This window comes from Melozone crissalis, unplaced genomic scaffold (assembly GCF_028551555.1).
Source record: "Melozone crissalis strain CALT ecotype California unplaced genomic scaffold, PUWL_Pcris_2 ptg000016l_1, whole genome shotgun sequence".
Classification (NCBI taxonomy): Eukaryota; Metazoa; Chordata; class Aves; order Passeriformes; family Passerellidae; genus Melozone; species Melozone crissalis.
Window position 1 is genome coordinate 42,636,944 of NW_026535794.1, and position 25,965 is coordinate 42,662,908.

Genomic DNA, 25,965 nt, shown 5'->3' on the forward strand with positions numbered 1-25,965 from the left:
TTCTCTGAGGCTTCTCAGCTTCCCAGGAGAAGAATCCTGGGCAAAGAGATTTTTCAGAAAATATGACAGTGACAATTTCCCAACCAAGAGCTAGTCCAGTTTTGGAGATCTTTTTTTGTAACATGCTTCAAATTAAGCACTTCCAGACTAATGACACTTCATGACCCATCAGCATGCCTGATAGCCAACATGTTCTTACTCAATGCCAACGATGTGGCATTTGAAGATGGCAACTCTCAGCCTTCATGAACAAAGAGGGTTACAGGCACAAGCCCAGTCAGACTTCACAGGAATTCAGTATGGGACTAAAATAAGAAAACACCAAAAATGTGTTTGAGATGGGTCTATCTCACATTAAGCATCAAAGAAGCTCTAACAAGACCACGCTGGTAGTATCCACAGTCCCTGTTAACCAGAGAACTGGCTCATGCCATCAGACTGCAGTCTCTGTAAGGCCACAGTGAGGGCAAGATGACTTTCTGTGCTCACTAATTGCAGAAATTTGCTCTCCAGCTTCAGGCATCTGAAGGGCATGATTCACAGTGTCAGCAGGAAATGACGGGGCTGTCGTGCTCCTCCTGGCAGCAGGAGGAAAGATGATGCAAAAGTGAGTGAGAAGACTGAGGGCTGTGGGGATGACTCGACCATGAGGCTTTGGCACATCAAAGACAAGCCACGTTTTGATACATACAGACAGGAACAGGAAGTTCCACCCCTCACCAGCCAACACCTAAAACTGTCAAGTGTCTTAGCTGTCGCACTGAGAAAGAAAGAGCAAAATGAATTTTGGAGCTGATTTTAATAATAGTTTGCAAATCAACATTTTTGTTGTTTCTTCAGTCCTTAGGAACAGAACTTTTCTGGAGGGCAGCAGACCCAGGATGAACCATGTGTGGAAAACCTGACATTTTTCCTCAAACACACAAAAAGGAAAGAATGTAGAAATTGTATGAACACCAGTCCCACTTTCTTCTCCCACTGAGCAGCAACCAACCACTCAAATCACTAAAAAAAACAATCTGCAATTTTCCTCCAGATGAAGAGCACAGTGGCTTTTGATACATATGCACCTAACTGTGGCTTTCTGTGAGCACAATTAATATCTCTAGTGCAGCTAACAAAAGCAAAGCTTTTTAAGGATACAAAGCTGAAAAAAGGGATCTAAGGCTGAGTGAGCGGAGAGAGGAACAAAACGCAAAAGCAGCTCCAATGCTTAAGGCAACCTACACGCACACCATCCATAGATGAGTGTCTTGCTATGAAATGCATTTATATGGATCATTATCTTCACATGATACCTAGGCATTCCAGAAGCATTCAAGTGACCACATTATGCAGGGCTCAGCACACCGCTTGCGTACGCACGTGGGTGGCTTTAAAGAATCCTGAAATTATGTCACCACGAAGGGGAAATGGGGGGCTTCCCATGGAAGGAGAGAAAGAACAGGAGAGAGTGCATGCAGAGGGCTGGGCCCGTCCTACCCATTGTGCTGGACATGAAAAGCAAGACTCGTAGATGAAGTTAAAACCATAATTTTGACTCAATGGAGGACAGATGTCAAAAACATCAATCCTGCCCATATGCAAAGGATTTCATAATCACCTTTGCTGCGCGGCTCAGTTCGTACAGGGAGAAGCTGGGAGAAGGCAGCAAGAAGGAAACATTTTTTAAAACTTTTGTGTAGGTGTGGGAAGGAGGAGACGGCTGTACAAGCAAATTGCTTTGAAAAATCGGCTGGTGATGGGTTAGGGCTGAAACAGGCATTTCTGCAAACTCTGCAGTGCAGCAAAATCTGGGAAACACAGCCAAAAAAAAAGCCGGGTGGACTTCTCCAGAAATTGCCCAGTTGTGTCCCTGTGCAGCTTCCTCATGGAGCTGCCACCTGGCCCAAGAGCCAGCTAGACCTCCTTGCCACTGCCAAGCACCATATGATGGTGAGACAGGCAGCATTTTGCTGCTCTAGCTAATTAGGAAATCCTAGAACTAACCTCAAAAAGCACTCTCAACTCCCAACTTACCAACCTCTGCCTCCCCAGTGTTTTTAAACTCTGTTTAATGAAACCCTTTAGACAGGCTCCTACAGCCTGTGCCTGCGTGGCACACGTCTGGGGACAGGGACTGTCTCCGTGCTGTCACAGGGAACTGGTTCCTGCTTCCTGCTGATAAGGAAACACACTATACATTAATCTCCTTTTACAATATCCTATAAAACCCTAATTACAACCTCATGCCTCCACAACAAATACATCACACATTTAATTCATGCAGAAATGTCAGCCCTCAACAATTTTTTTAATGTGGTTGAGTTTGTAATTAAGGGTTTGCTTTGTTCGGCAAGTGAGGTATTAGGGTGTGACAACGGAGCCCAGCTCTACCACTATTTCCTGCAGGCTTTTCCCAGATATAAGCAAACCAGGACAACTGACCAGATACATTAAGAAGATCATCTGCATGGTCAGAGGTCTTACAGACCTACTTCTGGGACAGAAAACCTTTTATGAGGCCTGATCAATAGAAATAACTAGATAAGGACTTGATTTAAACACCTAGGAGATGTTCCAGTCCAGGTAGCCATTAATCCATGTGCTTCTCCCTCTCTTTCTTTGTGTCATTTCAAAGAGAAACAGACCTATCTTTCTTTTTATATATAGCTAAAAAACCCCAAAGAAACAATTAAGCAGGATCTTTGGTGGTAGTGCTTAAAAGAGATTTTTAAATTGGGTAAAAGGGACACACAGTACAGAGCTTACACCCGTCGGTCACTCAGCCAGCAACAGCCTTTCATTATCCTAACACAGATCAGTCCTGAAAATAGGAACTCACATCTTACTCAGAATTCACAAGAGTCTTCTTCTGGCTTGGTAGTCACCTCTATGTGCTCCAACAATCCAGCACATGAACTTTACTATTACCAAATGATCATTGCTGGAAACACAAACGGAGCCATATGCAAAGTCCTTTAAGGTCTCAAATGACGAACATACCACATCTACCTAAAAACACCAAACTAAACTAAACGCTCATGACCCAGTGTGGTGTTAAACCCATGAAAACCTTCTTGATCTTGGTTCTTCTTGCATGAACTGCATTCCCTTGACTTCAGGATAACAGACAGGTTTCCAGGAATTAGCAAATAAAAACAATCCTTCCAGTTGTAATGATGCTCCAAGCTTCACAATTCTGTGGTGGAAACTGGAGAGAAGAGTCTTACATTAGCATATGGAATAAATTCACTGATTAGCCAAGAAAAACATTTCAAATAAATCAGGACACACAGTGCAGCGGTGTTTCACCTGTACACAGCCATGGAACAATTTTAAATTACAAAGTTATCGCAGTAAGTTGTCCCCTGGAATATCATGTAGCAGGAATGGACAGACATCACATCACACTCAAGCAGAGTGACCGTGACTGTGACTCTTGGATAATCAGCCTTTGAGCTGTAACACATGAGATGCATGAAGAGAATGTCAGTGGAGAGGCATACAACAACACATACTGCCCTTGTTAATCACATAAGATTCCACCCTGTCATATCCAAAGCACTGAGGATAAGGTTTTTGGAATACTTATATGGAAAATATTAAATTATGGATAAAACACTTTGCCATCAGCAATGGCAGTGAAGGAAGCAATGTTTTATGTCAGAATTTAAGACCACAAAACCCAAGAAATTTTAAAAAGCTGAAATTTTATAAACCAACGAATTAGATTAAACCAAATATGTAGTAAATATATCTTTAATAGATTTTATCTCACGTAATCATAAGAACAACAGACAAGAATCTTCGATTTTTTGAAGTGACAGACTAATCACAGGCCTAATTTCAAGAAGCCCACTGGAAAATAAATACCACAGGAACATATAGAAAAAATATTAATTTGTAAATGTTCTTTTTGTAAAATATATCAAGCAAGAAAGTGTATTTAAGAACTGGATATGAAGCAAAGTTATCACATGTATGGCTGGGTACACTAAGAAAAGTTGGATCTGTGCTGTTCTGCAGCACAGGTTCTGCACAGACAGCTGCACTCCTTCAAGTGGTATGGGAGATATTGGATAAAAGTCCAATCAATGACTGTAAGAAGGGAAGAAGCAAAAGGGAAGAACAGGCAGATTTAATTAGGTTCCTACCCAGGCTTATGACATATATTACAGCAGAATTTATTGGCCAAACTGACCAAGGCTCTATTGTCCAGGAAACTGACTGAATAAGTCCAAGCCTCTATCTCAAAGGCTTTTTAAGTTAAGAGTAATTAGGCAGAAAGAACAGAGTAATAAAACAGTGGATGTGGCTATTTCTAGTCAATCAGAAGAGACAATGACAGTCCTCAATCTGCTTATCAACAATCCATGTTGCACTTCCGACAGGACAAACCAACCAGAGACTCTGCATTGAATCTTTTGGGAAACGGTCACCAAAATCACATCAATCCACCAAGACTGGAAGTTAGCTAAACCATCTTTTTCATTATTAGCATTATTCTGCATCTATCATCTTCCGCATGATTATAAATGTAGGTGAAACAATCATTAAAAAAAAAACAAATTTCACTGGAACTATTGTTATTTACCCTCAATAAAGACATTGCCTACAGTCACTGGGTCTTGATTAGGGGGCAAACACTTTTAGAGGTTGCTTTCTTAGACTGTTGGGATTTAAGCCTGCCAGGACGTAAGCTCAAAGAATAGTATTGGCCCATATGATTGAGGCTAACACAAGCTTCAAGATCTAAAGCAGGGCTTAGCAAAGGCAGAGAAGGTCACTCTCTATATCTGGTATCAGCCTGGGAACCAGAGCACCAGAAACAAGGATATAGAAAGTGGTGAAAACTGCCCCTCTCTAGATGCCAAGTACTTGGAACTGTTACCCTCAGAAAGCTAAGGCAGAATCAACAACGTAGAGTCTACTGACCAGGAGGAAAAAGAAAGGATGCTGTAGTCTTGATTGCTGCAGTCAAAAATTGCTGAAGCCATTGCCTCATAGGCTTTTCCATTAACAAAGGTGGTCTTTTTCTTCTTCCTTCCCTCAGTAAAGATTACTAATAGCAAATAAAAAAATATTTCTCTAGAAATCTTTTCACTCTGAATATGGTTAGAAAACCATATCCATGGTTTCCTCTTGACACAAATGCATATTGTCAGTGCAGGAGCCCTACTGAGCAGCAGCAAGGCTCACTGTCCACACCCCTGACACCAGAGAAAAGGGACATGTCACGCTTGCCAGAAATATGTTGGTCTATGAGCATTATGCCACAGTGACAATTGAAAAAGCCATGATCAACATTCTCCCTAAAAATAAGGCAATTCAAAAATGTCACTTCTGTTGTCACAGTTGATGTCACTTAAGTGTCACTTAGAGTTAATATTAGACTAATCGAGCCAATTATAGAGTACTTATAGTATTTAATAGCCTCTTGGATCTGACTTTTGATACAAAAATCTGCATATTCCTTGATGTTTTATGAATTTAAACCAGTTCAAAGCTCAGCACCAACAGAGCAAGGAGCGTGCAAGGTGTTGAGAAAAACCTCTCCCCTGTTCAAGCAGAAAATGATGCGTCACCTTACCAGCCACAGTGGACTTTCAGCAGTGACTCAACATGAACAGCTCTCTCAGCACACCCTGAGCCCTTCCAGCCCCTCTGCTGGGGGCCTCATGGAGGACTGGCTTCTGCTGCTTCATTTCAGAGGTGGCAAAGGCTCACGGACAAAGCAATGGAGATGGATGGAAATGCCAGGGACAGAGGCACATCCCTCACTCAGTAGGCGCCCCAGCTGCTTGTTCAGCCACACAACCAGGACCACCTGGTAGCACGCTGCAGTCCCTGTCTACATTCCCACACTGCAGTTCATCCATCCCTGGGGATGAGGTTTGCCTGGAAACCTGCACGCTGCCGCTCCAGAGTCAGAAGAGGTACTTCAACACTCCCACTCATCTGCTGAGGAAGAAGAACTGGGCAGAAATTTTTCTGTGACATCTATTTTCTCCTTTCTTTAGTACGGAGGCTAATGAAGAGTTTCATGTACACCTAATTGTCATGCACAGCAGTTTAATCTCCCTACGCAGCCTTCGTGGTCTAAACACACAAAGAAGATACATTGATTCTCACAAAAATTAATTGTTGGGGCAGAAAACAGGCAGGAGGGAGGGACAGCGATGCTATTTCCTCAAGGAAGTAAACCATACCTTTGTGATAACAGGTGCCCTTGGGGGAAGGTCAGAGCAAAAGCAGCTGGCATCAGGAAAGTGACTTTGCCTTTTACTAAAATGCAATTTCATAAATGCAGACATGAAAGGCAAATTGGTGCAAAGTCACATTTTCTTAATTCCTTCAACCCCAAAAGGCAGCGCTCTGCTTTCCTGTTTGAGCACCAAGAGCAGAGGCCTTGGAAGGAATGCATACCAGGGGCTCTACCCCAAGCCCTGTCTCCAACCCTTCCTCACACAGAGCCCAGTGCTCATTTCTCCTGCAGAGGCAAAGGCTGTGCCCCACTGCCAGCCTGGTGGTCCCTGCTCCCACTCCTTCAGGGCAGGCTGCTTACAACACGCCATTCACTTCCAAACTTTCTATGAGCAACAAACAGGGGTGAATTCACTATTTCAATGAGGAGGAACAAAAAACTCGCTACATTGGTCGGTTTTATTTTAAAAGGGGTGGGTGTTTTGAATATTTGCAGCAGTCCTCAGGGAGACAAATGGGTTGTCCGTGGATAAAGTGGACAAGGGTGCACGATACAGACATTTATCATGCGCACATTTATAAGCTATGTGTGCTTTACAGCGTAATTAATCAGTACTTGTCTCCTATTCTGTACACAATGCAGCCTCCCATCTTCCCAGGCACATTCGATAACTGATTTATCTCCTTCTGCAATCCAAATAACCTTATTCCTGTGGAACAAATTCAAATTCCCACGCGTGGAAACCTAAAAGGGGCATTGGAATCGCTGTCCTTGTGCATCCTTGGTACCTGCACCGTGAATCCCTGCAGACTCCAAGGCGCATCCACTGCCACTCTGCCACGTGTACATACAGAAATGTACTTGTAACACTGTGTATATCTGACTTGAGCAAAAGCAAAAGAAGGGAAAATTGTATCCTCAGGGAATCACTGCTGCTCTTCAACTCTCACCATCAACGCTGCCTCTTTTTGTACCTGGTCCTGAGTCTCAGGAGCAGGAAGCCAATCACAATCCAGAGAACAAGCAGCTCTCCTTCTGAGGCCACTCAATTAGAAATCAGGAGACACAAAACATGCAATTACAAAAAATACAACAGACAAACCCGGGGATTTTCCCCGTGCAAAAAATCTCACTCGTATCATACACAGAAAAAAAAGTATTCAGCATGATGTAAGTGCCCTCTTTGTAATTATAACTTGCCACATTTTCACGATTTCTTACTCTGTATTTACTATTCTGTTTTGCTGCTGCAGAGTTTCCTCTATTGCAATCAGTGTGGGTGTCTGGAGTGTGAGCTGTTAAGATTTCTGCTCCTCCCCTCACATCAATATGCTGGCAGTTATCATAAGCAGCTACAGTACAGATCCTGGTTAGAGATTTGCAAGATCTCACACAAAAATGTAAGGGTTGCTAGATGGAGGAATTATTTCTCCCAGTAACAGAAAGTTTAAGGAACATGTACATATGATTTACTGGGAATAAATAAACAAAAAAAAGGTGCAAATTCTTTGTGGTTTTATAAGCTTTATGTAAGCAAGACAATGTAGTGAAGCATCCACTGAAACACCATTCTTTAAAATTAATTTAGAGGAGAACTCAATGGACTTGGAAAAAGCAAAGAATATGTGTTATGTGGAAGTGCTACACCCACGTAAAGGAAAAAATATCCCTCACATTTCGGATATATAATTTCCCTTAACATGCAAATTAAGAAGGAAAACCAAGATAATTTTAAAAGAAAGAGATCTATATACTTATATATATTTGTATATACTCCTCTATATCAACCCATGATTGACCTTGCTTTGCAGACAGTCACCTACACAAGGTTAACTTCTCAAGAAATTAAGAGGGCTCAGACAAAAATGAAATTAAATTTTTTCAGCAGAGGCCAAATCACAGCTTGTGATGCAAAGCAGCCCCATATTACCTTCTACTTTGTTCCCTTCTCGTGGATGCCTCACAAAGCACTTCCATTTTACACAAGGGCGCACCCAAAGTTCAGATAAAGAGGAATCCTGCAATTGTTCTTCTTTATTTAGAAGGCATGAAACATGCATCAACACAAGATAAAATTTCTATCTTCTTTAAGGAGCATTAAAGAGGAGCAATGCCAGCTTATGCACTTTTGCATGTATTTTAACTGCAAAATACCAGCACACAGTCATTCCTCAAAGAACCTGTGTGAATTTTATCAATGGATCATTTCCAGTCCCTCCAACATTTCATCTCTGCCTTCAGCAACTAATGAGTTAAAGATGATAAATACCATTAACAAAGGAAAGAGGATCTTTCCTTTGTTTCCCAAAGAATGCGGAAGCCTGAATTCTGGCAATGTATTTTTATATTCAGCGAAGTTCCCTAAGCGCACAATTTTGCTTCTAGCTTTGTTTATTAGTCTACATTAAAAAAAATAATACTTTGATTATCCAGGCAGTAATTGTACTATAAAAGAAATTAATTTTTTTATTTCCTATTACTGATTGATTATCTGTGTGTGTATTTTCCCCTTGAAGAAAAATAAGAGGAAAATGTACAGCAACGGCTCAAAATCCATATAGTCTGGCTTCATTTCATGGAGAAAGTCTTACCAGGGCGAAGGAGAATTATATATAAACTCAATCATAATCAGTCATTAAATATTAAGCCACCAAATATGCATCTGAGCAGCATTTCCGATGTTAAATTTGTCACTGCTAATCCAAAAGGGGCCCAAATAAACCACCCATGCCACAAACAAAAAAAAAAAGGGTTTAGGTTTGTTGGTTTTGTGTATAAATTATAAAACACCAAGTTTGGTCCTACCATCTCTCCTTATGGTGGTTAATGTTTAGGTCTTCAGTTAATTCTGAAGGGATTGTTACACAGAGTCAGGAGAAAAGGATTCACTGAGCACTAACAGCAGTCATAGCTTCACACACCAATTTCACAAAGAAAGGTCTCAACGATACAAATACTGTATACATTCATAACAGAATTTACTGAACAGACTATAAGTTAGCAAAATATCAATAAAAACCATTGACTCAAGTATCTGATTAAAAACACAGAGCATTTTATTGTTCTTTTGAACCTGTCAGTTATGAGCCTTATTGACCTTTTCTGTAATGAGGGGGCAAATGTTCTGTGTTATTCAGCAAACAAAATTACCAGAAGTAATAGACAGCAAATTTCCCCAAGAAAAATGGCTTTGTTTTTAAAAGTTATTTGCAAATGTGCTCATATTTAAAAATTAAACCCATTAAACTAGTAAAATCTGCACATTTACATTTGAAGTCTAAACGATATTAGCATTACACTGCAATTCTATCAGAAAGATAAGAACAATCAATATATTTAAAAAAAAGACAACTATCTGCAAATATAGCCTAGACTAATAAAAAGGAAAAAACCTCAAGTTTTATATTAAGTGCAGTTTTGCTTATAAATTTACTTCCAGTCTCACATACATTTAAAAACTAATTTAATTTCTACCTCTTAGCTTTGGACACTATTAGAGAAATAAAACATTTGAGGAACAAATGTTATGCTTTTAAATGATGCCAGATAGTGAAGTTATTAGCGTGTCCATTCACTCCCCAGTCTGACACGGGTCTGGTCGAAACCACGCGGTACCACTTCAAGTGAGGCGCTGGTCTGTCAGTGCACATTGCCAAGGACACTGCCTCGGTATGGGGGAGAGAAGAAAGCAATACAGCAAGGGGGTTTAAAGCATGGGATAAATCAGAGGAAAACTGTATTTTAAGTTTTCAGTGAAAGGGGGAAAAGTAAGGTCCATCCATCCTACTCAGAAGGCTGCCTGCTGAAATGCCGTGAGCTGGCTTCTGCAGCACTTCCAAAAACAACCTGCACACACCTCTGCTGTTTCCTTCTACCTGATGTACCCTTGGCTTGCTGAAAAACAGATGCAACCTGATTCTCAGCAGAGGGGCTTGCTGTAGTGCATACAGCAGACATCATGCTTCCCTATATAATGCGGTGTTCCTCGCAGTCAGATGCTGTTGGTCATTTGCATATATAGTAATGGAAGAATAAAAAAGGCAGGGAAGTAACTGCTCTGTCTCTTTCTTTCCAAGGAGTTACACTACCTTTCTGCAAATTTCTAAACTTTCAGCTGGAATAATGCAGAGGGTGGAAGCAGCTGAAAAGGATCTGGATCTGACACCAGGATTTTTCCTCCTCACACGTCTGTGACAAGCTAGCAAAAGTGCATGCCTCTACATTTAAATACAAATAGGAAGACTGCCTTGCAAAGGAAGTGCACACAAGGACAGATGATCACATCTCACACTGGACTGGAGGCAAACCTGAACCTTTATGATAGGAACACATCTGATACAGAACCAATTGTAAAGACTTTTTGCCATACACTGTGACCACTAATATTTTATCGCTACTTTTGCAGAGTAATCTGCAATTAAAGAGATAGCATAAAGAATGAAATATTTTTGAGTCCTTCTGTTATAACCCACCCCCAGAGTTAAATGCTGACAGCTAGAGAAAGAACACGCAGAGCTATCTATTCAGAGGCAGCACCGTGAATGCATTCAATTAAAACTGCAAAGCGTCGTCTTGAAAAAGGGGATACGGCGACTGCATCTCCCACCAGGAGCCAGACCTCACCTCCAGCGATACACTGTACGCTCCCGCAAGGTGGAAGATTTCTTCCTTCCCGTGACAAAAAAATAATCTGCAGAGGAGGAAACACTTACCTTAATTTCATTTTGGAGAAAAAATAATAATAATAATAATAAAATGTGAACAGAAGAGCCCGGCTGCAGCACCTTGAGCAGCAAAGGGACCTGAGGAGATGCTGGCGAGAGCGCGAGGAGCCGAGAGGCAGCAGCAGCGAGCGAGGCAGGGGCGCTGTGGCCGTGCCCCCTTTCCCGGCAGCAGGCATGACAATGCGCCAACACCCCCTCCCCGGCACAGCAGGCAACTGTAGCCAGGAGACAGAGGTGCTTAAATTAGAAAACCGCTGCCAGAGGAAATAAACGGGAACCACAGCGACCCCCTCGACCCCAGCCGCTATCAAATCCGGGAAGATATAGTGCACATCTGTTTTACGAGGCCCCCAGGGAGCTCCAACTCCAGCTACTTACCCTGTCTGCATTATTAATAGATGTTAATGGCGCCATTATATCGAAAAGAAGCCTCTTCCTCTTTATATTATGGAAATTCCTAAATTCCAACTTAGGTTTGTTTGTGTTTTTTTAATTAAAAAAAGAAAAAAAAAAAGAAGAAGCAAAAAAACCCCACACACCATGAGGCAGCAAAGAGCTTCTTGGTCCTGCAAACTGCAGATCTGCACCCTCTCCCTTCACCCTGCCTTCCCCAGTCATCCTCAATATACTGATTTGGTAGACAAAATCGATTCAAAGCAGCAAACAACTGCAATAAAGCAAACAGGCAGACAAAGACTTCCTGCCATAAGGCAACTCCTGAATGCACAATTTTCTTTTTAATAAGGCTCTGAAATTTTTCAGCTAGAGCACATACATTTTTCCCCATGCAAATGATGCAGTATAAAGAAAAGCATAATCCCACACCATCCAGATTTGTCTTACCAAAACACCTAGTTTATTTCTTCAGCAGAAGTTATCTGTCCCCTCAAAAAGTATTATTTAGACTGACTTGACGATAAAGTATCTCCTGTCAAGCCTTTGATTTAGTTGATGAATAAAGGAATGTGATCCTAAAGTATCCCTAGGCTGTGTTTTGTTAATGCCTGGATTTCCTCCGGGTCCATTCATCCTCAAGGTAGGTGTACTGCAGTCATGCACCAAAGTGTCAAAAGACCTTCCACAAAAGATATTGACCTATTTTAATCTGATCCATGTATAAATGCAATGGAGCTACCACTGGGAATAAAGTGAACCAAAGATGTATTTTTAACCCCTTTATAGCACCGCACGCGGGAGGAACAAATGCACATCAATAACAAACATACCCTCAAAGACTGCACAAGAATGCAGTTGCTTTAACTGGATCTCTTCCACTGGTGTTAAGAGTCATATGAAATGCTACTGCTTCTCAGAGAGCCAGGCACATCTCTGCTGCACTTTAGCATTGCTGTCAGATAATTTTGAACAGCTTTAAAAAAAAAGAAAAAAAAGGAAAAACCAAAAAACTAAAAATCCAGAAATGCCAAAACAGTAGGCTTCCCCAAGACGGCTTTTACTCCGCTACACAAGATACCTATTTTAAGTCAAATAAAAAAAACCCACCTCAACGTCTCAAACTGCAGAGGAAAAGAAGAAGCCATCCTTAAGGATGGAAATACCCCAAGCACTAATTGCACGATGAAATTTTTCGCGTTTGTGGGGGCCGGCTGGGGAGAGCGAACGTGTCAAGCATCACCTTCTTGTGCTGCAGATGCATGCTGCAGCTGTTTGCTGGCTTCCCACAAATGAATGAAAAGTGCCGCTAATTCTTCCAAGACAAATGTAACCGATTGGCTTTGTTGCCTGCTCGCCTCTGTGGCTTTTGAGACCACGCAAGTACGCTGCAGACGCAAAATCACAGGGTCTGCCTGTATTAACTGAATTACAGGCAGCGCTGATGTGATCATCTTCATCTCTCTCTCGCGCTCTCTAATTATTTATCCAGATCAAGCCTGACTGCTGGAAAATTAGCTCTCTACAGGAGGTAACCGAGCTGAAAGGTTCTTTTTACCAAGAAATGATGGGCTGGCCTCTAGCAGTACATATGCCAGCGTGCAGTTGTAAGGAAATGTCACAAGATGTAAATCTGCAAGTAGATTTCTCATCCTCCCAGAAAAAGAAATAAGACATTTTTAGAATACATATATATATATATATTTATACAGACACAGAAAATAAGTAACTGCCCAAATTCCTGAACCCAAACTTAAAAGAATTTATTCAAAATTGAAAGAGAGAAGATGTATATTGGTCACGTCTTCTTTTCATTGCTTTACACAGTCAGTCCCACTTGCCTGTCTATGAACAAGTTCATACAGTATTTCACTTGCACAAGATTTTCACTTCTTGCCAGCAGCTGCAATGATACCAAGTTTTAGTTCCGATGCTTAGGGGGAGAAAAGACAGCAGCATTTTAGTTACTGAATCAAACCAACCCACAGCAGAATGAACAAAGCATAAAAAACCAGAATAGTAGAGGTTTTTTTAAGCTCAAGGTACTGTTTTAGCCTGTAGCAATCTAAATGCAACTGTGAATGTAATTTTTCTTTTTAGTTAAATAAATGGAAAATAAAAAGTGTTAAACCTTCGAGACAAACAAGGGTAGTTTAAAAGGAACAGCTTTGAAATTATTTTCCAATTAGCGAGACTGTCATTACAAGTCAATTTGCTGTACTGCACGCGTATATGGATGTACACGTTTTTAATACACTTTAACGCACACTTTGGTCCAATTCTAGTCACATGCAGGCCAGTACAAATTTTAGTGCTAGAGAGCTTTAACTTACCACTAGAAGCATTAAACACACAAAACGTGGGCATTGAAACAATGCAGCAGTATGAAACAAATACACTGATTTTGATAGCGACAACCTTCAGAACTTAACTGTTCAGAAAGCAAAAAAAGAAGCAGATTCCAGGCTGAATCTCTCTGCTTGCTGCACTTGCAGCAGTTTCAGCATGTCAAGGCTTCCTCGATCTTTTAATTGCATTGGGTGTTATGCATGCCAGGGATGGGTGAGAATAGTTGTCAACCCACCTGACTGCAGAACAAAGAGCATTTTTTCTCCCAGCATTTGTTATTGATGCTTGAGCCACACCCTGCGTCCTTATAGAACACACTCTTTCTCACATTTTCCTTTTTCCTTCTCACACATAGAGACGATTTCTTCCCAATAATAAAATTATAGCCATTCTCTAGAATTACTACCCTGGGTTTCACCATTTTTTGAATCCCCTGCGGGTTTACTTTTAAGGGACCAAGGAGGGTTGCGGGTGCTGCTGCATTTTCCACAGTGTGGGGAGTCCCTGAGCTGGGATGCCTCAGCATCCCACAACCTGACTCCCCTCGCCCTGCTTGGGATGGTGCTGGCAGGTGAGGGGCCTCACCCTGCTTACCCAGTCACAGGAGAGATAGGGCATAGCCTCCAGAGCATCTGAGGGCAGAAAAGTTAAAAAACCCACAACCAACCAACCAAAAAACCTCAAAACCTAATGGTACAACAGGAGGGAAACCCCTTGAAACGTCTTGCCTGGCCCCCCTACCCACCAGCCCCAGGAACCTGCCTGTGAGGTTGAAATGCTCCGGGTGGCATTAACCCCTAATAGCTTTTTTGCCAAATCATGTGCTCCCTATCACACCTCTCCAAATCCTCCAACAGCTGGCAGTTTGCAAGGTTGAGCTCCTCCTGGTCCGGTTGGTCCGCTGCTCTGCACAAAGACCCTTCTGCCTTTCATTTTTTGCCTACATCCCCATTAGCACTGCAAATCACACACACTGGTGTCTCCAGAATCAGATGCAGGAACAAAATCCCTTGTAGGCTGGCTACACAATACACAGAAACCTATTATGTTTTTTGCAGATTTGTATAAACAGGCATATTCCTGACTGGATCTATTTACAAAATGACCAAGCAATATAAAGTGAGATGCAGACAATGCAAAAACTGGTACCCGCAAAGACTTTTCCTGCCTGTCTGAAAAAATCTCCTGCATCACCTCAATTATCTCTTCCAAAAAGTCTGGAGGCAATCAAACACCACAGCTTCTAACATTGTCCCCACCAACCATGAGGTGTAGCAACAACTTGGCTGTGGTTTTGGTGGCTCCATATGAGTGGATAGGTCCTAAGCATCTTTAGAGTCAACAATGCAGCCCCCTCCCTCTGCATCTCCTGAGGCATCAAAGTAACACCTTCTGACCTAATAAAAGCAGCAGGAATGGTGGCTTTCACCAAGTTTCAGGGCAGGTGGAGTTAAGGAATGATATGATTTAGCCTGGATTATCTTTGCAAGCAGGAGTAGAGAGGGATTACTTACTTTTTTCTGTTTCCCTGACAGAGCCCATGCATCCAATGCGCTTCCCAATCCTAGCCCAGTTGTCCAAAACAGCTTAACGAGCAATGCAATGACCTCTGTGAGGTTTGGTGCAGGGCTTTTTTTGTTTGTTTAAAAAGGAGCTTTTGTTCAGCTGTTCCTTGGTATTCGATATGTTATCACCCACCAGCCACGCACCACTGAAGGGAAGCCGTGGTGCTCCTGGGCTGTGGCTGAATTCTGCGTCAAACAGAAAACCCTTTGACGCAGAATCAAAGAAACTGTTGCCACTTGAACCTTCGAGATGCAGAAAAATAAAACCCTTTTAACTTTTGATCACATGACTGTTGAATAACCAGCAAAGACAGCTTTAAAAAAAAAAAACCACAATCTGTATATCCCTGGACATATTAGACTGCCAACTGCTGAATGTTCTCGTTACTATTTTGAAATAGAGTGTGGGTGGAGGTACCTACTAAAGCTTTCTACTGCTACTGCCACCATTGCTGCTAATGGGGTAGGTGTTTCCAGAAATCCCTGCTCCTAAGGAGAAGCCTGAACTTGCATCTGTGCCTCTGCTGGGACGCACTGCAGACAGGAGTTTCTTGCACCATCTGTTATTTGCATCGCCGCTGCACGGGGATGCCAGCCTGTGACAGCACCCAGACCTAGTGCGGGCACAGCCACAGACAGGGAGGAACAGGGCAGGCCATGAAGGGAGGTCACCAAGACTGGGATGGTCCAGAAACAGGCAGGCAGCAGAGTATGTGACACTGATAAGACTGGGCAGGATCTGGCAGTCACCACGAAAAACCCGACTTTCCACAAGAGAGCTTTTAAGACACCTTGCTGGTGAAGGCATCACAGTGTGGGAGTATGGGAGGAGGGACTCTCACCCCAGCTCCACAGGCTTGCTACACTGTGAGTTGCTACACTGTGAGTTCCCTCCAGCCTCACCAGGATTTGACACGCAGTGGACACACATGGCACAAAATCAGCAGCTTCTCTCCCCCACCTGGCGGCAGTGACCAGAGGTCCTGCCTGTGTCTCTGGGGCAGTGCAGCCGCCAGACAGCAGCAGGACTTTCCTGGTGCAGTCATCTGCACAGCACACTGCACCCTGCCAGGTGCCCATTTGCACTCACATGGGGGTGTCTGCTGAATTTTCGTGGAACTTTCAACTTGTTTTCCTAACACTGTTGGATTATCTTTTAAACTGATCAACCCTGCTTGGGACTTAGGCAAATGGGTTTTACACAGTCACTGCTATGTCGCTGAAAACATGACTGAAGGAAAACCAGGAGGTCTCCAGAGTACTGACACTGAATAGATAATGAGCCCTAAAATAAAAAAAAGCACTACAGAGCACCACAGCTCTCAATATAAACAGGTATGTGAATACTCAGCACCTTTCTTAGAGATGCTCATGTCGAACCTGGGCAATTTATCTACATTTTGGCATAGCAGCTGTTCCTGCTGAGGCCTAAAGAAAACCAGCAGATTTTAATGGCAGTACAATTGAACTAGCAAGTACCAGGACTTGTTTGTTTTTGGATTACAAGTATGCTGATAATCCCATTACCATTCAACCTCTGCACCCCTCAAACAGGCTATTTGTTGCCCAGCTGGACACCAGCCTCCTGGCACACGGACAGCAAGAAGATGCTCCCAGGTTCCCTGTACCTGGTGCACCCACAACTCCTGATGAGTCCCCTGCAGCATCTGGGTGATCCACCAGATCCCTTTTCTGACATATGCTGCATCTTCCCTCCCAGAGAACTCACCTCCCACCAGCTTTCCCTGGAAGAAATCCTAATCCTTCTGACCTTTCTGAACACAAGTCCTTCCGGTCTTTATTTTCTTAAATAATCCCTATCTCAATTTGTGGCCAGGCACACTTATTTTTTCCACTTTCCATTCTTCACACAGAGTTCAACCCTCTGTGCAAGGCTGTAAAGTTGCTGCTGTAGGTCTTTGGCAGTCTTTACCTCTCTCCCAACCTCCTTTACCTCCTCTGAAATCACTTTTAGTTAAAAAAGCCTGCAAGCTGTTTCTCGACCATACCCAATCCTCCCATCACTTTGTCAGGAGCGCTGGACTGTCTTTTACAGTCGGAGACAGTGATGATAAATGACAGCCTCCATAATCCAGCAAGTGCTGCTGTCCAGGGGCGAAAGTCACAGGCAGATGTAGAGCCTTCCCACTGAGAACACCGCAGAGGGAAGAGAGCACATCACTCACAGCAGTAAATCCCATCCTGCTCTGGCTGCTCAGCTTCCAGCAGCGTCAAAGCCCCCTTTGCAGGCTACAGAGCACACTGTGCTTCCGAGTCTTCTCCTGCCAGCAGACTTTGTTTTCACTTAAAACACAAAACAAGGAAAAAAGCATCTTCTGTTATCCAAAAGAAGACTGCATGCAACCCTGTACACTCCCCAATGCAGCAGCTCTGATATTGACAGCCAGCTGGATAATGCATTCCAGCACTCCGGGGATCAAACCCTTTATCCAGGAAATCTGTCCCTGTTTGCTAAAGGAGCCCCTGGTGAGTAGGAGGAGTGGAGATTCAAACCATGCTTCCCACCTCACTCCTAACCCAAGTGGGTTAGAAGCAGGAGTGCCAGCCAGAAGCAGGCTGCCCTTCTTCCCAAAGAACCACAAACATCTTTACAAATATTAGACCTCACAGCATGCTTGGAAGACGTCGATAAACATCGCTTCTGCCACCTCACCCAAGTCTTTGCTGAAAAAGCAATGCTAGAGGGGAGCTTATCTGTGTGTCCAAGATCAGGTTTGGCATCTGTGACAGATTGAGCCATCTTAAGTCTCTGCAAACCCAGCCTTCAATCCTAAGAATTAGACACCAGGCAATGCCTTTGGCTTTTAAAGAAAAAGCATTGAAGAAAACACTTTTACAGCCTAGCTGGAATCCCACTGGAAGACTTGAAGAGGTTTTACTTCTGAAATCAGCTGTAACACCATCCTCCCTTTTGCGAGCAAGCTTTTCCCTGCCAGTACCAGCTCCAAGATCCTCAGGCTGTGCCCGTCCTCAATAGCTCCCAGAACTGGTAACATACCAGACTGGGATGGGGGGAAATCAGGGCACAACCCACACCAGGAGTGTGGGGTTTTGTCCAGTGTTCTGTCTGGTCTTTCCTTGGCTCCCTTGGACCTGCTCATCAGCCAAGAGCAGAGATGTAAAGGTACAGCCACTAGTGTCTTCACCAATACCATATGTACCACAGCATGCCAAAAGCATTTCCAATGGACCTGCAAGCCCTTCATGGTGAGTTGCAAGCAGAGCTAGTGCCAAAGCACTGGTACCTGTTCTGGCACAGCAAGGCCGATGATCACCTGTGACACGTGTGGCATCAGGCACCGAGGGCTAGATTTTTCTTTCTTTAGGCTAGACTGCCCTGCTCTGGTAAGCTGGCTAACCCTGAGTTGGAAAGCAGGTGGTGAGAGACTCTTTCCTGGTGCCTTTTGCAGACCCTCCTCTCTGGGAGGACGCTGTGCCGGGGGAAGGGAACGCACAGCCACGATGTGGCCACCAGCAGGGCACGCCTCAGCTCAACTGCAGTCCATGGCACCATTCCCCCAGCAGTGCTTTTGGTCCCTGCCTTGCTAATATTTGCTTTAAGAGGTCTTGATGAGTCAAGGATGAAAGTCCACAGCCTGCCAGAAACGGGAGTGAGAGCACGGAGCCTGTGCTAACAGAGGATGCCAGCAGTGCAAGGTGCACCTCAGCTGAGCTGGTGGGACCACGAGCCAGCAGCGATGACTTGGGACAGAGCTCACTGCTGTGAGCCCAGCCAAGGAAAACGAAGGCAGCCATTTTCCTGCAGTGTGCTCCAAAACTGTCTGCGGCATCCTTGCCTTGATAGTTAACCAAAATAATAATTTGCAATCCTTTTTTCCCCCCAGTTGTAGTCTAAATCTAGACTAGATCTGTTTTCAGAAGCAGTCTAATTTAGGCTCACACTTTAGTAAATCCTTAAAATTAATGATTTCTTATCTGTCAGCCTCCAAGACAAACATAGGTTTTCAGCAGAACCAAGAAGAGCCAAAAACTTAGCCAAAGCTATCCATCCCAGGTGAGGTCCACAGGGGGAAGTGTGACCCATCAGAATGCCAAGGAACTTGAGTCCAGCTTTGCAACTTCCTGCACATAAAGCCTGCATGTTCCTTCAGGACTTACATCCTTCACATAAGTAAGACAGAGAAATTAAATCTATTCAGCTGGGAAAAGAGAAAATCCACATGTTTTCCTCATCTCTACCTCCCTGCTCCGATTTGTCTCTTTGATGCGTCAAGAAAAATTAAATTCCAAATTTGCAAGAATTAACATCATATTGCTGCATTACAGAAGACCACAATCAGTACAGAGGATGAACAGCACGAGTCCACAAGGGCAGCTGTGGCTTTATATCAGCTAAAGTGGTCACCATTTATTTTTCTTTATCTTGAAACTGATGGGTTTGCTTTTAAAGTTCAAAAGTATTAAAATGGGATCAGACCCTTCAGTGGAAATAAAACAACAAAATCCAAGTCTCTTGGTTTGTTTAGAAAGGCCAACCTTCTTCCAAAACACTCCTAATTTTAATTGATTTATATGCTAGACAAACAGTTAAAAAGAAAAAGGAGCAGACTCCCGGCCATTTTTGCTCCCAGTAAGACCCACTGGGCAAACAAACTCGTATTCATTATTTACCTTGGGGCAGGACCCCGACTCCTTAACCAGGTTAAGGGCCCCATTGTGTTGATCTTTACATTAGTCCAGCAAAACGTGCCTCATAATTAAAGAAAGTGATGTCAATCCCTCTTTAGTAAGGGGGCTGGGACAAATGCCACCAACCCCCTCCTCCCCAGGCAGGCACCGTGGTACAATCTGCCACCTCCCATAAATGCTGCCATTCGTCTTTTCTTTAGATGCATTGCAGGAGTATTTCCATATAAGCCTTATTATAATAAAAACGACAGTGTGACAAACAGCTTTGCAAATGGGTCTGCTGCTCCAACAAAGCACAGACACAACACGCTGATTTGCAGCAATACCCCGCAAAATTCACAAGTGCTACTAGTTGATTTGAAACCCAGTAAATTTAGGTGGTTGCTTTATCTTCTTCATCACGACACCTATTTCCTTGACAAAGCTGAAGAAGTAGAACATGTGCTCAATGCCTGCAACTGTTCCCCCAATCCTTTCCTTCTCCTCCCCTCCAATTTACATTGATTACAGGTTTCAAAGTCTTAGAGATTCATTTTTAAGTTCTGTTTAAAATGCTGATTTTTACTTGTTTTCTTTTCATCTAGATCAATAATGCTCAGATGATAAATATGTACCATTTACCATTTATACTTTTTCATCTTATTGAATATTCTACAGCAAGCCTAAGAAAAATCAGTTCCTGGATAGCACTTACATTTCTCCTCTCCAGCCTATTCCCTGTTTTATCTATAACACAATACATGAGCCTGAGTGTGTTCTATTAACGCAGACACCCGTTATAACATTCAGACATTAAGTGCAGAACTGCATCTTAAAACGTTCACTGCTCATTAAAAAGTTTGTCTAATTTTATGATGACAGTTCAGCGCATACATTATTCTCTGCGAAACAGTGCCCCGGTGTTAAGACATCACCACATCAGTTTTCTATTCAGTCTTCACCGAGAGATGAAGAAGCCACCATTTTCTTTTTGATACATGCAAATTAAATTGTTTCTCTCTACAGAAAGTGTAAACCACGGAGAATTCTGCTTTTCAGTGGCGATACTGTCACCTAGCATTAAAAACAAGTATTAATTTGTAAATCAACCTCCTCAATCGTGTTCAAAGGAAGTAATTAAGCATTTAATGTACTAACAAACCAGCACAAATATTAGTTCTGTTTCCAAGGTATCTCGCAACCATATAAAATTCCCCTCACACTGATGATCTGCATCAGAACAGACTCTTCTACACCATTTTCCATAGAGGCAAGCTTACCAGGGTCTTGCACAAGCTATGCAATTTATACTGTTTCAAATTTAGCAACACATAAATAACTGCTTACACATATCTGGGACTATTAGACTTGAGTTTACATTCTAGAGCATTAAAAAACAATGGCGTCTTGTCAGTATCCTGCTTATGAAATGCTACAAATTCTTTAATAGTCATGCAGCATTTTCAGCATTTAAAAAAAAAAGCTCAAAATCATTTTTCTAGCAAGAGCATTTAGGAATGCCTTACCTCATTAAAATAAAGTTTTAAACAATGTCTACATTTAACTCACATAATGCACTGGGTTTGCTGTAATTATCTAGCAATTCCAACTATTCAGTAATACAGGAGACTTAAAGCACAGCTTAGGAACAGGAAGATTTGTATTTTCCAGCAGCCCTGTGAAACTCTGGTGAAGTTAGTTCGTTGCACTGACAAGAAAAGAAACCTCAAAACCAGTCAGGCAAAGTAGTTTAGCAGCTGTATACAGGGCTTTCTTTCGCTCGAGGCTTCAGTAATTTCAACAGGCACAATTTCACAAATCATCTTTCAAACTCTGAATAGCCGTGCTGCGATAAGAACCAAAGCCGCCAGAGTCGTGGCTCTCCAGTAATGCACAAAAATCCCGATATACAGGGTGGCGACTGAAAGATACATTCATTAACTTTGTTTTCCTGGTTTTAAAAAGGTCAAGTGGGATGCTGACTGCCAGTCAACCACTTTGTTTCAGGCATTTTTATTAGACAAAAGGCTTACAGTTAGCACTGCATTGTGCCCCACCCAGCTGGCTGAGAATTGTCATCTTCTCACTCCATTAGGCTCTAGGGCTGTATCACAATTTCCTCATTAAGCATTCGCTCCGATACATGTGTCTACCTTATAAACACGCTCTGTTCTTTCCCTCCCCTCCTAAATAATCTTTTGGCAGGTCAGACACGAGGAGGAAAAAAAACCAAAAAAACCCCAAACACATGAATGAAACAATGAAGGAACAGGATAGTACTGACCTTTTCTTGTAATAACGTCTTGCATCTCTCCCTCCCTTGCTGGTTTCTTAAGCTAGGAAACCACTTCTTTAAAAATTAATTACTGGAAGGAAAAAACCCAACCCTTCTTCAAAGCACCCACTCCTCCCCAAAACCAGGCAAGCCTATATTGGTCAATTTCTTATTCTAAATATATTTCAAGAACGAGGATTTTTCCATGCATACATCCTGCATCAACCTCACTCTATCTGCAATTGACATATCAAATGCAATGGGTGCAATAAGATGAAGTAAATAACGCTATTTTCTCTCCTTGCACCATGCATATATATTGACACCACGCAAATGCACAGTATGTGAAAAGAATGTTAAAAACTTAATGCTTGTGAAATTACGAGATTTTCAATAAACACATGAATTTAACCATTCATAAGAACAGTAAATGACAAGTTTATCATGAAAGAATGTCACATTTACTTAACCCCTATTTATGTGATTTGAGGCAGCCATACCTTATCATGAAATACTAAGAACACATTGTGAGAGAATATTGAAGACACTGCTAGAGTACAGAAAACAATTTCTGTTTTTAAAACAATTTAAAGTAATAGAACATTTTCCCAGGTTTATGTACTCTCAATTTAACTAAACCCCTCACCTATCTTTTAAAATGCAAGCCTCTCTAACAATGGCCAAAAACAATATTATGCTAATACAAGTCAAAATGGGGCATCTCCTAGCTTGATGGATTACAGGGGAAATAGTCAGGTAGGGCACCGTTTTCATGAGAAGGCCAAGTTCTTCCTTTCCTCCTATTTTTAATACTGATCTTATGAGCACACATTTTTTTTCCTCTCCACAGCATCTCTTAAAAACCGCTCTCGCATAGCCAGGCAGCCATCATGCCTATATGCAGTAGCAAGAATTTTCAGAAATGTGGACTTCTTTTCAAGGTAAAATGCAGGCATATTGTGAAGAAACCTTACTTCTTGAACTAATATTCCTCAGGATGTATTTGACAGAGTCCTATGAACCCACAATGACTTAACCTGTGGTGAAATGCGGCCAACTCTTCCCTTCTGAACGCGCATTTACTATGTCGATGTTTCATGTTGGTAAGACAGTTTTCATTCTTTTTACATTAAAAAGACTATTTTCACATTAAATAAGTTGAATTCGTTGCCATACCTTACTTTTACTTTTCAGTTTTCATCTGCTCCTTGACTGTTGAGTGGTATAAATGGAATCCTTGGGGTACCTACCTTCCAACGTTTTAATGGTTCAAGCAAGGCCATAACATTGTCGCAAATTATTTGAAATACATCTCATTCTTTAACATGGGATAGGTGCTGGTAATGCAAGCACTGGAAACACAGGTAAATTCTTTCCTAGTTACCTTTTTTTTTTTTTTGGTATGAAAAGCAGAGCCTTTCAGAAATTACCCATGATGCCCCAGAACCAAAAACATCTGCAATATGCTACATTCCCCGTTTGTCGCAATCAACCCACCTATTTAAAGCGGGGGGAAGAGACCATTAATCGACTAAAATACACACACATACACCCACAAAATTCATGGAAAGATCTCTTGTACTTACACGTTGCATGGAGCCGCATGCAGGAAGACAGCTGTGCCAGTGCCAGCCATGTTGAAGACCTGCAAGACCCAGGTATTTGTGAAGATGTTATTTGATGGCTTTGTGACTTTCAGCCATAAAACATCCCCTTCTTCCCCAGAGCCACCTACGATTTTCCTAATGATGTTCTAATTTTAAACGTGGTGTGTGAGAGACAGGGTAAGGAGAAACGTTCTAGGTATTTTAACCTCTTGATGCTACAGCTGTAATGCAAGAATGTTTAAGAAACACCTTAAATGTCCCTTCATGAGTAACTATTTCTTTCCTGCTGAAGCAGAAAGGGGGCCAGGGATGGGGTGGGGTGGGATGGGGGGAAGCAAGCCCTTGAGCCAAGCAGTTCACACCTTCAGAGGTAACGACCCTGCTTGGTTAGGACAAGCGGTAGGACACACAAGGTGACATTTAAAATCAAGGTCTCCTTCTCAAACACTTTTTTCCCTCTTCTCCCTCCAAGTAGGTCACCCCTCTCAGCTGATTTTGTGTAATTGGTCTAGTTTGTTCAAAAGCAAAAAGAACCCATCCTGCAGCATATGCTGCCAGGAGAGCTAGTGCCCTACTGCAGAGGGAGAGGGCTTGCTAAAAGCCATTATTGCTGCAGGGGAGCATCACCCACTATGACCATTTCAGACTTCTTCCAGGTCGTGGCAACCTGGATTTCTCAAAACCCCGTCAGGAGAAGCAGCGCAGCAAAGGCGTTTCCCGGTGGCTCCCTGCTAATGACTGCACCGAGCTCCAGCCTGGCCACCAAACCACGACTGCACGAGGGCAGCCGAGCTCTCCTCATCCCGGACTCCAGCGCTCAGGCTGCACCTTGGCATCATCCCCCCTCCCGGGTGACAGCGAGACGCGCTGTGTCGGTGCGGAAGCCTCATTGCTCATTCCCCTCGCGCAGTCCCTAGGGAGAGCTGGGTGCTCTGGGATGCTCCCTTGCCCGGGGAACAGGAGGCACCGCCGTTCTGGAACCTTCCTGCGCATGCCAGCCCTGTGCCTGCATCCCAAAATCTGCCTGGCAAAAGCGCGCTCTTGGAAAGCGGCTGCTCTTCCCGACACACCAGCAATCAGAAGAGGGCTTTTTCATACACTGTATTTCCCAACGAAACCTAAAAGTAATTAATTGTGCTTTTGCTTGCTCCTTATGGGGTACATAGTGACTAGAATGTGATGCCCCCTAAGTTTGGAGGAATTTTAACTAAAAAAAAAAAAAAGCGACAAAACCCAAAACCCAACTGAGACCAGAAACACACGCCCCGACAACCGAGGTACAGTAGTGCCCTTTTCCCCGCAGCTGCTCTCAGGGACGCGTGTCCTGCAAGCCCTAGGCGTACAGCCCCGGCTGCGCCGCGCCCGCAGCAGGCTCCGCATGGCTCCGCACCGCCCAGCACCGCAGCTGGCCGAGGCGGTGCGGGAAGGGCAGCTCGCCAAGGCGAGCATCCTCACCGGGCGGCGGCAGCCCGGCCCCGGGATCGGGGTTTTGTTAATGCCACTTCCCATCTAACGGAGTTCTAGAAACTTTCCGGGAAGCGCCCGGGGCGAGTCCGGACTGCGTCCCCGGGCTGCCGTAGTGCAGGTGCCCGGCCCCGGCCGAGCATCCGCCCGCACCGGCACCGCGACCCCGGGGCGGGCGGGACGAGCGCTCCGCTCCGCATCTGGGCCGGCCGGACCGCCGGGGGTCCGCGGGCCCCCAGGAAATCCGCACCGCGGCCCACGCCCCCGGCCCCCCGAGCCCGCAACAGGTACGCTCCGGGCGAGCCCCCGCGGCCGCCGCCCCCGGCACCTTCCCACGGCGGCGGCAGCGGCGCCGCTCCCCCGCCCCCCACGGGGAGGGGAGGGGATGGGATGGGATGGGATGGGATGGGATGGGATGGGGGGGCCGGAGCCCCGCGCCCGCCGCCCGCGCACTCACCCCGCAGCAGCCCCGGCTCGGCACGGCTCGCCCACCTGCCGGGGCCCGGCCCGGCGCGGCACGGCGGCGGCGGCGGCGGCTCGCAGCCTCCCGTACTGCAGGAGGCAGGCAGGGGCGGGGGCGGCGGGGCCGTATATACCAGGCACCCCCGCCCCCGTTCGCGGGGAGGGGGGGACGCTCGGTGCGGGGGGGCGGTGCGGTGAGCGCGCGCGCGCGGCGACGGCGACGATCAGGTGACGGGGCAGCCCCCGACACTGCGGAGCCGGGCGGGACCCGCCGGGCGGCGGCCGGGGG

The 25,965-nt window shown here is 44.1% G+C and overlaps 1 protein-coding gene across 1 annotated transcript in view; it reads right to left on the reverse strand.

The window, feature by feature from the left end:
* Nucleotides 1-23,782, reverse strand: part of LOC128935533 (uncharacterized) — a 62,454-nt gene extending 38,672 nt beyond the window's left edge. The window contains exon 1 of the mRNA XM_054273945.1: nucleotides 23,730-23,782. Coding sequence (XP_054129920.1) covers nucleotides 23,730-23,779 — 50 coding nt within the window. The 5' untranslated portion in view covers nucleotides 23,780-23,782. The remainder of the gene's footprint in view (nucleotides 1-23,729) is intronic.
* Nucleotides 23,783-25,965: the final 2,183 nt, after the last annotated feature.